Source organism: Mustela nigripes, chromosome 12 (genome assembly GCF_022355385.1).
Source record: "Mustela nigripes isolate SB6536 chromosome 12, MUSNIG.SB6536, whole genome shotgun sequence".
Taxonomy (NCBI): domain Eukaryota; kingdom Metazoa; phylum Chordata; class Mammalia; order Carnivora; family Mustelidae; genus Mustela; species Mustela nigripes.
In genome coordinates this window covers 8,379,412-8,394,583 of record NC_081568.1, presented here as the reverse complement: position 1 = coordinate 8,394,583, position 15,172 = coordinate 8,379,412, and the positions used below count along the sequence as shown (strand labels likewise).

General features: G+C 47.8%; 1 protein-coding gene across 5 annotated transcripts in view; it reads left to right on the top strand.

The window, feature by feature from the left end:
* Positions 1 to 15,172, top strand: part of CTNND2 (catenin delta 2) — a 902,904-nt gene that overhangs the window by 875,809 nt on the left and 11,923 nt on the right. For all 5 annotated transcript variants that reach the window (XM_059416913.1, XM_059416910.1, XM_059416915.1 and 2 more), the window contains 2 exons: positions 8,786 to 8,912; positions 12,222 to 12,353. In XM_059416913.1, coding sequence (XP_059272896.1) covers positions 8,786 to 8,912; positions 12,222 to 12,353 — 259 coding nt within the window. The remainder of the gene's footprint in view (positions 1 to 8,785; positions 8,913 to 12,221; positions 12,354 to 15,172) is intronic.

Sequence of the window (15,172 nt, the reverse complement as noted above, 5' to 3'; positions counted from 1 at the left end):
CTGAGTGTTTTCTCTGCCTCCCCCCATCTCTGTAAACGCAGGGTAGGGACAGAGCAGCCTCTGCCCGCATCCTTTCCCTCCTCTTGCCTCTGCCTCAGGACAGTGTCTTTCTGTCCTGGGCCTCACTGCTCTGATTCAGCATGGGGGCCCGGGGCATGGGGGCTCAGCTGGGTGACAGGATGCTCCCTGGCAGTTCGGGTTGGGGGACCTGGGCTGGGGGGGGGGGCAATCTCTGGACACTCCCCGTGGTTCCACGTCATTCCATTTTACCAGACTACAGCCCACGCCCCCCGCTGGCATGCCCTGCATCCCACTTTCTTTCTGGGGCAGTGACTCTGGGTGTCCGTCTTCCGAGGCCAGGACTATCCCTACAGGTGACCCACTCAGACACCAGCCCTTCGGTCTCTGGAGGTGGGGGGTGGGGGGGAGTCACGTTCCTGCAGTAGGCGTGGACTTTGGCATCCAACTTCAAAAGAAATCAGAGCAAAGCTAACAGAGAACAGGAGGCGCTCGCCCATTCTCCCCTTTCTTCCTGGCTCTGGGAAAGATTAGCATTTGTGGGGGCGGAAGGGGCCTGAGCTGTGGAGAGGGCCTGGTGTCCTCTGAGCTGCAGGATGCGGACAGCAGGAGACATGGGCGGTGCATCCATGCTCAGGTGCGTGCTGCGGCGGGGTCGGCGCCGATCGGGCCAGATGCGACAGGTAGGACTGTGTTTCAAATTATCTACAAGACTGCGTAATGAGCAGGCAGTTTCATAATTCCTCACCCCGAAACAGCAGCAGCTGAGGGAAATGTTACCGTTGAATGGAGCAGACAAGCCAGAGGCCTTTTTTTTTTTTTTTTTAAGGACCATTTTACCTAAACTGAGCCAGCGTTCAGCGCAGCAGTGAGCATGTCATAAAAGACAGATATGCCCACAGCAGGAGATGATACTGGCAAGGTCACTCAAAGCTAAGACTAAAAAAAAAAAAAATCATAAAGTTTTGATCACCTTCGTTTGTTACGGGACAATAGAGGAAAGGAACCGCAGAGGCCAGCTGCAAAGCCAATGACATTATCATTTGTTTTCCAGTAATTAATGCAGGCATTTTGAATCACTGGATCCAACAAGAATTTATCGAGCATCTCTGTGTTGCAGGCATTGTGCCAGGGACCAGGGCTTCAGAAATAAATAAAGCCCAAGAGTGCTTCGCCGACTACAGTAGTCTATAGTGTGGTCTCCAAGTGGTTTGTTCACAGTGGGCGGGGGGAAAAAATGCAGCCAAAGCTGCCCTGAACCTGGCAGGCGTGATCCCTTGAGCAGTAGGGATTTAATGAGCATGTAGTGCCTGCTTCCTGTTTACGCAGCACGGAAGTGGGCAGGATAAGTGAGATTCAACCGGGGGCCGCAGGGTAGGGGCGGTGCGGGGTGGCGGAGCTGCCTGATCAGAGGTGTGGACGTGTGACGTTGAATCACGTGGCCGTGGTTGCTGGGTCATCAGGTATGGTTGGGGCTCAGGGCTGTGTGTATGTGGCAGCTCTCTGCTCGGAGGTTGGGATCTACTGTTGTTCCTCAGAAGTCAGGCTTGAGAACGCCTTACCTGACGTTCCCCAGCGGACTCAGAGCCTTGAGGGCCTCCTAGGATTTAGTACTTGAAAGCGCACTCTGGTTGGGCACAGCAGCCTGTGCACGGGGACCCCAAGCCAGGGGTTCTCCACGCTGCTCTTCAGTCACATTCCCCCGGGGCTTTTGAAAACAGAAACTCAGAACAATCGGACAGGATCTCAGGGCCTGAGGCCCAGGAATTACTGTTTACAAAAGTCTCCAAGCTGATTATTTTTGCCCTTGATTTATGAAGAAGAAACCAAGGCAGCTCACCAGTAATCGTGATACTGACGCTGACCAGGGAGAAGGGCTGACTGTCCTGGCGGCCTTCTCATCCCAGCCCTCTGCCCACAGAGACACCCAAGGTCAAAGCAGTTTTCAGCCTTGGCCCGCAGCTCTGGCTCGTCTCTGCGCGCAGACCTAACGGATTCACGTGCTGATCTGCACTCAGTGCCCTCAGCACTTTCCAGAGTAAGAAGCCACGGGGCAAGTGTGTGTCACGCTAACCTCATGTGGACCAGTGTGGAAGCCGCTCTGTCCCTTCCTCTGAAATCTTCCCGTGGACGTCTTTCCTGTAGCACAGTCTTGTTGGCGATGTTTCCAGAATGGGCAAAAACATAAAATGCTGCACATTCGGAGACCTTCGAGTACTTGAGGGGAAGATGCGTAGGGACAGAACAGAGTGCCCAGCAGGTGGACATATGGTGAAGACCAAACCGTTTCGAGCCCGTGAAGAACAACTCTACCTTGATTCTCACGCCCCCTGGACCCTTGAGCGCACCGACGCGGAGGGTCATAGCTTTGGGGAATAATACAGTTTTAAAGAAGCAGGCTGGGAACTTTAACACAGAAGCTGAAATGGGCTGGAAGGACAGTAAAAGGAGAAGATAAAGAAAATCAGATTATTCCTGGTGGCAATTTAAAGTTCAATGACTTTGAACTCTTCTTCTCTTTCGGATTTCTATCTCTATCTACTCGGAACAATTTAACAACCTCCAGTTTTAAGTTTAATGTGTTAAAAATAAAAACCAATTTGAGGTGCAGATATCATATCACATTTTTGACAGCTTGGCTGGATCTTAAGCTGAAGGGCACCAACGTCTCGGTCATTCTGCTGGAGGTGAAAGATAGATATTAAAGGGGTCCCTTATCGTCCATATTAAGGATTAACAGCCCTCTCCCAGGTGCTGTGACTATTCTTCATTCTGTTTTTTCTTCCCCAAGGTTTCTTATCGAACCTCTAGAAGGCAAAGGGATGAAGTGAAGGGGATGGTGGGTTGAGCAGCTGATGGAAAAAAATTCAGGAAAACGCTTCTAGTCTACAGTGAGTTAAACTTTTAAGAAGAAAAACTAGGGATCAAAGAGACAAATGATGTAAAAAAAAAAAAAGGTGTGCTCAAGTTGTCTTTATTTATGGAAACCACTTTCAAGCCTTCCTGAGTGACACTGGGACGTAAATGAACAATGCATTGATTGCAAGGTCGCTAGCTAACGAGTATGTACATGGCTAGTTGGATAAAAGGAATGTTAGCTTAGCAATAACTTCCCAAGGAAAATGTATCTTCACATCCCTTCTTCTTTGGAAAACAAAGCGGATTTTTCAGTTGAATGCCAAGAAAATTCATGCAGGAAAAGATGTGGAGGGTCCTGAGACTTATCCTCAAGGTAACTGATTATTCAGTGTAACTTATTGATTGATCTGCACTTTCCTGTCTAGCATCGGATACACTGCTTTCCATAACCCTGGGGAATTCCGAGCCCAGAATTAAAAGTGCGGGGCCCCTCCTGGGCATTGTTGAACATAGTAGCAATGTGGGAGTTCCATGTTTCCATCATGGTGCCTCTCGCTCCGCGTCAGCGAATGACAGGGAAGATGGCCATAAGCAGGAGCCGGTTGCCTCTTCTGGCTCCTGCTGTGGCTCAGAAAACTGCTCTCAAGAACTTTCACTGGGGGGTGCCTGGGTGGCTTAGTGGGTTAAAGCCTCTGCCTTTGGCTCAGGTCATGATCTCAGGGTCCTGGGATCGAGCCCCACATGGGGTTCTCTGCTCAGTGGGGAGCCTGCTTCCTCCTCTCTCTCTCTCTGCCTGTATCTTTGCTTACTTGTGATCTCTCTCTGTCAAATAAATAAAATCTTCAAAAAAAAAAAAAAAAACTTTCATTGGGTTTCCACTTGGCGCTATTCCCTGAACTCCCCCTTCCCACCTCCATTAAAGTCTCTGTGCCCATATGCATACAATCGAGGGCCACGTGCAGAGGTGTCAGACCTGGGGTGGCATTCTTGATGCCTCTAAACATGCTCTACGTCATCCTCAAGTATGTGCTGACCCCGTCCCTCACAGACAGGCCATCTGCAAGATTGCCCTCCGCCATGCTTTTGTATGCTAGGAATTGGGTATTACGAAGGATTTTTTGGTGCATCGTATAAGGGTTTCTTCCTTCGTAAGCAGTTTTAGTATTATACCCACCTTCCTGACATTTCCAGAGATGGAAGTACTTGCATGGTCCTGGTGTAATCGAAGCATCACGGAATCCGAACCGCTGAACAAAACACGTCTCCCATCACGTGTGTAAGAGATGCTGACTCATCCATCGCTGTCTCGCCACGGAAAACCAAACCCAACCTAGAGTCATGCTGCACTGATGTCTAGAGTCTCCTTTGGTCTTAGAACGTATGAAATATTAGCTGCTGTTCTTATCGTGAAAACACTTTGCCCTTGATGACACATGGAGTGTCATGACTTATTCATGATTAAAGAAGACAAGGTTTTGATTAAAGCAGTTTCCTGAGACATTGCTTGGAACCCCAGAGTGTATCTTCTAAACTGTGAGACAAACCTAACATGATCCACTTCTGTTGGTCATATTTAAGGACTTTTTGTGGTCAACCAAGCATTATCCTCAGAAGAAAAGAACACTTGTTTAAATAATTTTTCAAGTTGTTCCCAGATATGAATAATGGATGCACATACACTTTTTTAAAAAAGATTTTATTTATTTGTTTGACAGAGAGAAAGAAAGCAGCAGCAGAGGGAGAGGGAGAAGCAGGCTCCCCACTGAGCAGGGAGCCCAATGCGGGGCTCAGTCCCAGGATCCTGGGATCATGACCTGAGCTGAAGGCAGACGCTTAACTGACTGAGCCACCCAAGCACCCTGCATATACATTTTTTGTTTTTATTTTTGTTTTGTTTTTTTAAGACTTTATTTATTCATTTACAAAACAGAAACAGAGCATAAACAGGTGGAGAGGCAGAGGAAGAGGAGGGAGAAGCAGATTCCCCCACTGAGCAGGGAGCCAGACATGGGGCTCGATCCCAGAACCTGGGAATCATGACCTGCGCGGAAAGCAGCTGCTTACCCATCTGAGTCACGCAGGCGCCCCCCATATACACTTTTGCAATGGTTCCCATCCTGCACATGCTTTTGTAAGACGGCTCCTGCCCCGTCCTTGCCACCACCCGTGGAGGACTGAAGGGAAAGGCACAGAATTCCCGTGGAGACATTTTCTCCTCCTGCCCCCACACGTAGCCCTTAGTGTGCCCTCTCCCACCTTTCGCTGAGGAGCACTGAAGCCTTACAACCCTCATCACTTCAGTCAAGACTCTTGAGTCATCTATGGTTACTGGAACCATCATTTAAAGTTTGGGAATGTCTAGTAATCTGCCCCAATACCCCACCTTTCTTCTACCTGCCTCCCCGCTTCTACCTTCTGCCTTCGACCGACCTGCCCACATGCACCTGCCTTCGTCTCCCTCTTTGACCCATGGTCTGCTCTCAGGAAAAGCCCCGTATGCATCACCCACCCCCGTCTTCTCACTCTGACATGGGGCTGTCCCTGAACACATGCCTCCCTCCCCCTCTCCCTGCTGCCCTCTCCTGTGGTAGCTGTTTCATTTCCCACCTCACTCCCCTGGAGAAACCCCAGCATCTATGAAGTACCCTCACTCCAACAGCCTGGGATGGTTTTAGGATCTGTAGCCCACCATGTAGTTTTCATTCTCCATCTCCTCCCCAACATCTTCCCTTGCTTCTATCCCTGGCTGGATTCCATGGGCTTCCATGGCATTCTATTTGCAGTCCCTGTCTCCTTCCAAGCTACTTCCTGACCACTCCCATCCAAGTCCATCTACCCCCCCACTTGCCACAGGGTAGCTGAACTTGGCTGGAGAAAAACAAGCAACATGCTGCCCTGTTGTCTCTTTTTAAATTCCTTGTACTGGGCACCCTGGCCACTAGACCCTGGGCTGTGGTCACCTTGCCCCCTCCCAAGAACCATTTCATACATTCTCTTCTTCCTTTCTCTGTCCCCCTCCTCCTTTTCCTTCCTCCCTCCTATTCCTTAATCTCCAAATCTTCCTCACACTCAGCAGATGACCTCACTTCTCACCCCACCTGGAGAACATGCAAGAAAATGCAAGAGAACGGCCTCATCTGCCTGCTACCAAATCTCCCGCCCACACAGCCCAGCTGTCCTCCTGCTTCTGGTCCACAAGCAGACCACGTGCTGTTCTCATGGTCCACGAGCCCCTTGTTCCCTAATCTTCCAAGCAGTCCTCTCTGAAATTCCCTCCTGCAACTGCTTGCTTCCTCTGTGGCATCACCAGCTCCTTGGTCTTATCTGTTGAGTCACTCCCAATGGCGAATGAAACGCTCCATCTCCCAGGTGATCTCTGAAGACATCTCTTGGTCACTCAATCTCTCCAAGCCCCATTTCTCCACTCTCTGTAATAATAAAACTCTGTCAAAGTGGCCGGCTCTTACTCTTCCGTTCATCAATTTTCATTATCTTTGGAGCCCACCCGAGTTAGACATATGCCGACCGGACCAAAGAAAGTACTTTTGTCCCGTCATGATGGCTTACATGTTCCCCAGGCTGGTGGTCAGTTCCCGGTCCTGCCTGTCGTTCAGCTGATCTCCGTCTCCTTCACGCATCCGCTTTCCTTGTCTTGCCTGACCTCACACCCTCCTGGCCCTCCTTCCGGCTCTCGCTGGCCCTTCTCGGGATCCTCTGAGTCTTCTTTTGCACACCCCTTACATATTAGAGTGTCCCAGGGCTCGCCCGGTGTCTCCTGCTTGCCGTTGTTTTCATTCATGTTTCTTTCCGTTCCCCTTGCTCTAAATAACATCTCTATGCTGAACTCCAAAATGTTATCTCCAGCCCTGACATTGCTCCTGAAATCCCGATTTGCAGATTCTGCTTTATTCTGTATCTTCTCTTTCATGTCCAAATAGACATCTCTACCCATCTTGTCCCAAATGGCAGTATTGATTTCACCACCGAAAGCTATTTCTCTCCCAGTATTCCTTATCTCAGGAAATGGCAACTTCAGTCTCCTGTGGTTCACACCAGAAGCCTGGGGTAAAGCTTTATTCCTCTCTCCTTCACCCAATAGCCAAGTCATCAGCAAATCCTCCAACACAGATGCCAAATCTGCCCATAGCTCATCATCGGCCCCCATCTGAGCCAGGATTGTGTCTCCCTCCTCCAGTGGAATAGTTTATTACTTGGTATCCCTGGTTCTGTTCTACTCTCCCCAAACTCTTCTAGACACACGGAAGGCTTCTCGATTTCTTGGTGCCCCTTGATCACGCCTCAGCCATGGAGACTTCCGATGGCTCTCATCTGTGCGTAGCCCGTGTCCACCTGCCTTCTCATCTGCTCTTCCTTTGGCTTGGGTATCTGGGTCGTTGTCATCCTCCAGGTCCCTGCTACAAAGTTAATTGTTCCCAGAGTGACACACATTCCATTCCCACATCCCATAATCTAAAAACACTAGTATTTTCTGACCTGAATTTCTTGATCTGCTCACCTTCAAGTACTTGTAAGTGTGCCACATTTCAGTATCACTATTTCTTTACTTGACTTTAGGTGGCCTGTTAACTGTCTAAGCCTCAGTAAAATGGGATGCTAATAGCATCCAGCCCATGAGATTGTTGAGAAAATATCGCCTTGTAGTAAATTCTCAATTAATTAATTAATTAATTCTCAATTAAGAGCTAAGTAATAGCTTTAAAATAGCAAACGTCTAACCTTGGCTTTATCCTACCAGCCAAACAGAATAAGAATCAGAATTAGAGAAACAAAGACACAAATACTGAAATGAGTATGAATTTTGTTCTTCATTAACTTCCATCTATTTCTGCCTGCAATGATTCTTTAATAGAACGTTGAGTCTCTTAAAAGTCTAAATATAACCAGAAAAAAAAAAAAAAAAGGCCCGAAGAGTTTCACTGGTTGCCTCTGTGATGCAGGAATGGGGTGGGACAGACGAGTCTTCTCTTCCTTGGGGTAGTGTCACTGCTATTTGACATCTGACTTTGATATCTATAAATTGAATTAAAAAGGAGAAAACACTGGAAGGAGTTATTGTGGTGTGTTAACAGGAGTTCTGGGGCAGGGTGGAACTACTGACAGTTTTTTTCTTCTTTGTGGTTTCTAAATTCATGAAATGATCCACAGTGTATGTCTTTGGTTTTTAAAATGAAAACCAGTATATGTGTCTTATTGCATATTTACTAGATATTAGAAGGCTTAATCCAGGGGTGCCTGGGTGGCTCAGCCAGTTAAGCATCTGCCTTCGGCTCAGATCAGGATCCCACTTCTCCCTCTCTCGCTGACCCTTCCTCCTGCTTGTACATCACTCGCTCGCTCTCTGTCTGATGTCTAATGAATAAATTTTAAAAATCTTTATAAAAGAGAAGGCTTAATGGAGGATTAGTTGGTAAGACACATCCTGTATGGACTCTAAAGTGAAAAATACAGTTTCTGGATTAAACCAGAGAACATGCCGTACCCCTCTGGGTGTGCATACACCGTGACGGTCGTGAGAAGAGGGCCAGGCAGAGCTGAAACCGGGTCCGTAAAGAATAGACAGTTTCAGGGTCATCTCACATTCTGAGCACCGTATTTTCATGTAAATAAAGAGTCCGTTTATTCAGCATCTGGAAAGGAAAGCCAGCCCTTTAAAAGCAGGCTTCCTCGTGGCAGACTGTCTAGAGGGAGCAAGGTGGGTCTCAGTTCACACCCCTCCTCTCCACTCACCTTGAAGATCAAGCAGGGCTCCGCGGTCTCAGGCTCCATGATCACTTTTGACAGACAGTGGAAATGTTTTACAAAATCAGATGTTGGGAACTTCGAAATGTCAGGGGATGAAGAATCACTCTACCTTCCCCACTTAATGGGCATATGCCGTCTATTGCAGGACGGATGGTCACAGTATCACTTCGTAGCCTCATCGTCGACCATTGAGAGGGATCGGCAAAGGCCCTACTCCTCCTCCCGCACGCCCTCCATCTCCCCTGTGCGAGTGTCTCCCAACAACCGCTCAGGTAAGGGACGCCCAGAGTCAGCCAGTCCTCTTTTCCCCTGGTGCCAGGGCCCTGCCTCCAGCCCTGGCTGACCCCCCCGGAAGGAGAGCCGTCCCAGTTGGACATTGGCTACAAACACCAAATGAGTCCCTTTTCCTTTCATAGCAGTGGTAACTTTGTGTCGTGTTCATACAGACTCACAACACTTCTAACAGATTTCTAAAGATCTCTAACAGGTGTTACACACACGAAATGTATGTCATGCACTTGCCTTCATCAAACAACAAGAATGAAGATAGCGTTAGATGTTTGCAAATCAGGGTTTTCTGTGCACACTTTCCAACTTAAAATAGTTTGAGTTGCATTGTATTGATTGCAATTAGAATAACAGAGTGAGGGAGAAAGGGCATACTTTTCCAGCTGTAAAATGACATACATTTGAAATATCCCATTGAGGGTTTTGTTACTACTCCAAACCTGATTAGCCTGCTATTATTACCTTTAAACCAGCCAATAAATCCTTGATAAAGTCTTATCACAACCACCTGGAACTATTAAGTCACTCAGTTGAATATTTTTCTAATTTTGTCCTGTTTCTATTGCTTGAATTTTCAACTAACTGCTCTTATTTACTTATAAAAATACTTCATTTTTATACCCTTTTCGGTCACATTAGATAATGCCTAAGATGAAGGAAAAAATTAAGGGCCAAGTAGGAGCCCATCATTTAATATATAAGTGGCATAGTCTCCACTGTCTTTATTCCAAGTGTAAGTCTAAAAACCGAGCTTTTGATTTCTGCACTTGGAGTTTTGTTGTGAGAAGGAAAGATGAATAAATAAACATATAAATACCTAGATGGGTGTGCATGTATATACACATACATGTGCATGTGTGTGCGCGCACACGCGTGTACGCACACACCACTATCTAGGTTTTTACTTAAGAAGAGTTTCTCCTTGCTCTTCACTGCCCTCCGTCTGCTGGGGAACCGGTCCCAGAGGGCATGGCAGGAGAGTGCCCGTCCACCCTTGAGATGACTGGTCATTGAACTTTACACCACACTTTACTGTCAGGATGATGACGAAGACCAGACGTGAATGGGGAACATTTGACTGAAATAAATGACTCTCCCAGCTGCGGGAAAGCCTCTGTTTCTAGTGTGGTGCAACGGCTTCTAACATTCCATTCTGCACTGGACGAGAACCCGACACCACCGTGAGACGAAGAAATTTCCACCTTTGGAAGCACAGGGGTGACCTTTCATGTTTATTACCCCATACATCTTAAAAAGATAGGGGCACCTGGGTGGCTCAGTGGGTTAAGCCTCTGCCTTCACCTCGGGTCAGGATCTCAGGGTCCTGGGATCGAGTCCCGCATCGGGCTCTCTGCTCGGCGGGGAGCCTGCTTCCTCCTCTCTCTCCCTGACTGCCTCTCTGCCTACTTGTGATCTCCCTCTCTGTGTCAAATAAATAAATAAAATAAAATTTTAAAAAAGATAAAACATAGTGGGTGTGGGAAGCACAAAGATGGTGTCTTTTTAAAAGCCCTAATTATTACGACACCTCGGTGTTAGAGAGATGAAATGACGCAGTAGATCAGAAGGTGCTGGAAGGAGAAGGGTCAGAGTTCCAAGAGCTACCGCAGCCATTCCGCAAGGGCACTGCCTGCTACTTCCTCCTGAGGCACATCGAAGACACCAAGTGAACACTTGTTTGCGTGATTTGATTTTTTTCCAGGAGTGTAATCTTAGTTTACCAGGATTCGGACCACTGTGTTTGAGGTCTTGAAAGATAATTACACACTTGACATACTTTAATAAACCCCACCATCTGCACTCTATTAGATGCTAATTTTGAAAGCTTTGGTCAAGAGGCTCCAAAATATTGTCCCTTCGTGGTTGCCTGGCAGCGACTTGTAAAAGGCTAAGCTTTACGCAAGAGGGCATAGAAGCAAAGGAGCAAGGTCAGGGAGAGGACTCTCCCGGGAGAGGGTGACAGAGAACGGAAGACAGGAGAGAGTGGTAAAGGGTGGACACGGTGAGTGAAAGCCAGCGGCCCACGTGCTGAGAACACGTGCGAACTGGACACACAGCCCAGTCCAGTCATGTGGAGCAAATGCCCTTTTCTTCTCTGTCTTCCCAGTAAACTTACACCCCGAGCTTCTGATCCAGCTAGTTCCGGGTGGGGCTCAAGTATCAGTATTTTTTAAAGTATTCCAAGGATTTAATTGTAGCGGGAAGCCAGGTTTGGGAACCTCTCGGGGTTTTGATAGCTGAATGGCGAGCCTGGATTTTGTTTGAGTAGGTGTGAGAAGTCGGCAGGCTGCCTCTCAGGAAAGGATGGGTAAAGGCTCCCTCTCGCCAGCCGTGGCTACAATGTGTACTACTGTCCATCCCCCCCCCCCCACTCGCCAGCCGTGGCCACAATGTGTACTACTGTCCATCCCCTCCTCCCCCGCTTCTGTTGATTTGCATGTCCGTTTCCTGTCCTCCACAAGTTCAGAAAGTGACATGATTCATGTTTCTTTTCCCCAGTGTCTAGCATAGGGATTTGCTCATAGAAGATACTAAACTTAATGACAGGGACCTAAAGAGAAGATGGGGCTCCCTCCCCGGGTGCAATAGGCAGCAAGTGGCCAGGGTGCTAGGTGTCGGGGAGAGATTGATGGGGACATCCATCAGGGACAGCTCATTGGGGAGCGAGCTCTTTGCACGCCCTGCCCAGACCGCGCCATGGGCTGAACTTTGCGGGCTGGGTGACTTCAGCCCCACAAAACATCCTAGGTGTTCATCTGGCTTCCTTTAGGACAGTTTCTGGGTCACTCAGTATTCAAGCAAGACTGCATTTATTTTAATCAGGGATTCTCCAAAATCAGTAACAGCTCCTCTGAAACACATCTGATTTTTACAAAAGAACAAAGGAAGAAAAGAAGCAAGGGGAGAAGGGGAGAGTGGAAGGGAGGGAAAGAGAAGAGCAGAGCAGAGAAAGAGAAATAAAGAAAACAAGTCTGATCTCATTCTTCAAACTGTCCCGTTCTCGGTGGGTCATTTCCCCATCAGAATACCTTCCTAAGAAAGATGGCCCCAGGAGATAGTCTTTAATTACCAGCTCCCAAGCCGAGTGCCCCCTTCACTGCAAAGCACTGAATGACAAGGAGTTCGGGAAGGGGTAAAGACAAGAGCCCAAAGAAGAAAGAACCAGCAGGTCCGCGTACACACACTGGTACAGGTTGAGCCATGTGTCTTCGTGACCTTAGCTCTTTGTGCGGAAAGCTATCCGGGCTGTGGAATGAGACACAGAAGGTCTTCCTTTTGATTTCTTTATGTAGCAAGTGCCCCAGCTTCACCTCGGGAAATGATCAGCCTCAAAGAAAGGAAAACAGACTATGAATCCACTGGCAGCAATGCCACTTACCACGGAACTACAGGAGAACACACTTCCAGGAAAGACACCATGACAGGTGAGCGTGACCGTGTATGTGCCTCTCCTCCTCAGAGCTGGTGACGTGATCTGGGACAGGGCCGAGGGCTGGGACATGAGACTCCAAGTCAGGCTCAGCAGCTCAGCGGGACTGAGCAGCTAGCAGCTCACTTGAGAGCTTGACAGCAAGGAGTCTCAGGAATTGGGGGCAGGGAGGTTAAGCCAGAGGAATAAAAGCGGAGTGTCTCATACCTGAAAATAACTGAGGGAAAATGTTCTCTATGCACACTTCATTCTGTCTTTCCCCTCTCACCTCCCCCTTTCCTTCTTGCTTGCCCCGCTCATAATGTTCCCTCAAATTAGAAAGAGGAGTCACGCTAGAGCTCTTCTTAGCTGCCATAATCTGGAGTGGGGAGGATTCAAGATGGTGGGTGCGCCGTAGCCAAGCTTGGCCATCGTGAATAGAAGGAAGGGAAAATGGATGAGAACAGAAGGGGAAGCGAGGGGAAAAGAACGAAAAAAAAAAAAAAAAAAAAGAATTCCAGGGCCCACAGAACTCCTGCTGAGACATTTTCTCTTCTTGACATGAAACCCATCTTTTATCATGACAGACCCCCAAAGAGATTCATGAGAACCAATAATCGCAGTTTCTGTATGGATGCGTTGAGGTCTTGTGCCCTCCATCCCTCACTATCCCAGTCATACCCCTTGTCTCTCCTTCCTCATCAACTGTGACTCCAGCAAGGCCAAAATCGGTACCCATTGCCACCCATGCAACATGCGCTGCCCAGCCTTTCTAATAACCAGCCTTGCCCCCGACTCCTTTCTGTTCTCTGCGACTCTCCTTGTTCCCATTCATCATCCCTTCCTTGCTTTCCATACACTTCCCCTGCCCTGGTTTCTCCCTTCCTCCAAGAAGCAGGACTTGGGGGTATTGGTGTAGGGGGGTTATGCCTTGAAAGCCGAGTTTTCAGAGCCAACAGGCTCTCTAATAGGGATTCCACTGCCTTCTCTGCCACGTGGAAGTGTGGATGGGTCTCTCATGAAAATAGACCATGAGGAATAGGGTTTTAACAGAACATAGCCAGATGAGGCTGTTCATGAACCTGGGAAGTATGAAGGCCATAATCCTGAACAGACACCGAGACCTTCTCATCAAGAGGATCTTAAAAGTTTTAGTTTCTCAAGTATTATTTAGGTGTAGACCTACAGGGAAGCAGAAGAGAAAAAAATTGGGTGATTTATTAAGATGTTTTCCAGTCCCAGGCCATTTAAGATACATTTTTCTAATGGTAAATGCGTTTACCCCCAGGGCAGTGTTTTCCATGGTAGCTCTGCATGACTGCAAGAGAGAAAAGCACAGTAAACAAGACATTCCTGATGCACAGCCCCAGGGTCAGCACTCTGCCCTCCACGTATACACCTCCCAGGGAATGTCTCAGCCTCACGTCTGCACTCATTACACAGAACATACCTTATTATTCTTATTCACTGTTTTTCCTGCCTTCAGTGTTGCCCCTATTGTAGACAAGCATGAACAGAGGAAGCTGGGAAGCTGAATGCCGAGTCCCTAGAGTCAACACATTCAGCAGAGAATCTAATTTGTACCAGTTACTCTGGAGTAGTGACACCCAATTCCCTTAGTTCATTCATTCTGCAATTATGATCGCCCCCAGTAGCCACATTGCTGGCACTCTGGGATAGCCAGTTGAGATTACAATTACAAAAACAATTCTGAAGTTGACTGAATTGTTATGTAACTTTTCTCTCTTGCCCAGTAAAATCACTCAAAAGGCTTTTGAATGTGGGAGTGTTTCTGTTGGCATATTTCCACTGGTACATAATCATGCCAGGCACACATAATGACTGAAAAATAAAATCTGACCTGTTTCTAGATGTTTAATGACAGGGATCTTGATAATTCCAGTATTGAGATATATGTCACTTTTTGCACTTATTTAAGAGGCTTAAGCATCTTTGCTCTGACTTACTTTAAAAAAGCAATTAAAAAAAAAGGAATTCAAAACTACACTAATGATCACCTAGCAAGCCTGAAAAAACATTGAACATATGTGTATACAGTAAGGTTCCCTTTAAGCCAACGAGTACTGTGTAAAAGTCAGTTGTTATTATCTACTGTGTTGGTGGTAGTGATCGTAGTGGTGGAGGTGATATAGTGGAGATGGTGGTGGTGTTGCTGGTGGTGGAGGTAGTGAAGTTGGGGATGATGGTGGAAGTAGTGGTAGAATGGTGGAGGTGATGGTGGAGATGGTGGAGATGGTGATGGAGGAGGTGGTGACATGGAAGTAGAAGTGGTGGTAGTGGAGGAGGTGATGGTAGAAGATGGCAGTGATGATGGAGGAGATGGTGAAGGTGGTGATGGCGGAGGTAGAGTTGGTGATGGTGGAGGCAGTGATGGAGGTGGAGGAGATAATGGAGGGGGTGAAGGAAATGATGGTGGAGGTAGAGGTGGTGATGGTGGAGGAAGTGATAGAGGAGTTGGAGAAGGTGATAGCAGAGGAGGTGATAGAAGAGGTGCAGCTGATGATGGTGGAGGTGGTGATGGAGGAAGTGATGGAGGAGTGAAGGCAGTGATGTGGAAGTAGAAGTGGTGATGGTGGAGGAGGTGATGGTAGAAGGTGGTGGTGATGATGGAGGAGATGGTGAAGGTGGTGACTGTGGAGGTAGAGTTGGTGGGGTGGGGGAGGTGATGGCCAAGGTGGTGATGGAGGAGGTGAAGAAGGTGATAGTGGAGGAGGTGACAGAAGAGGTGGAGATGGTGATGGTGGAGGTGGTGATGGAGGAGGTGAAGGTGGCGATGTGGACATAGAAGCGGTGATGATGGAGGAGGTAATGGTG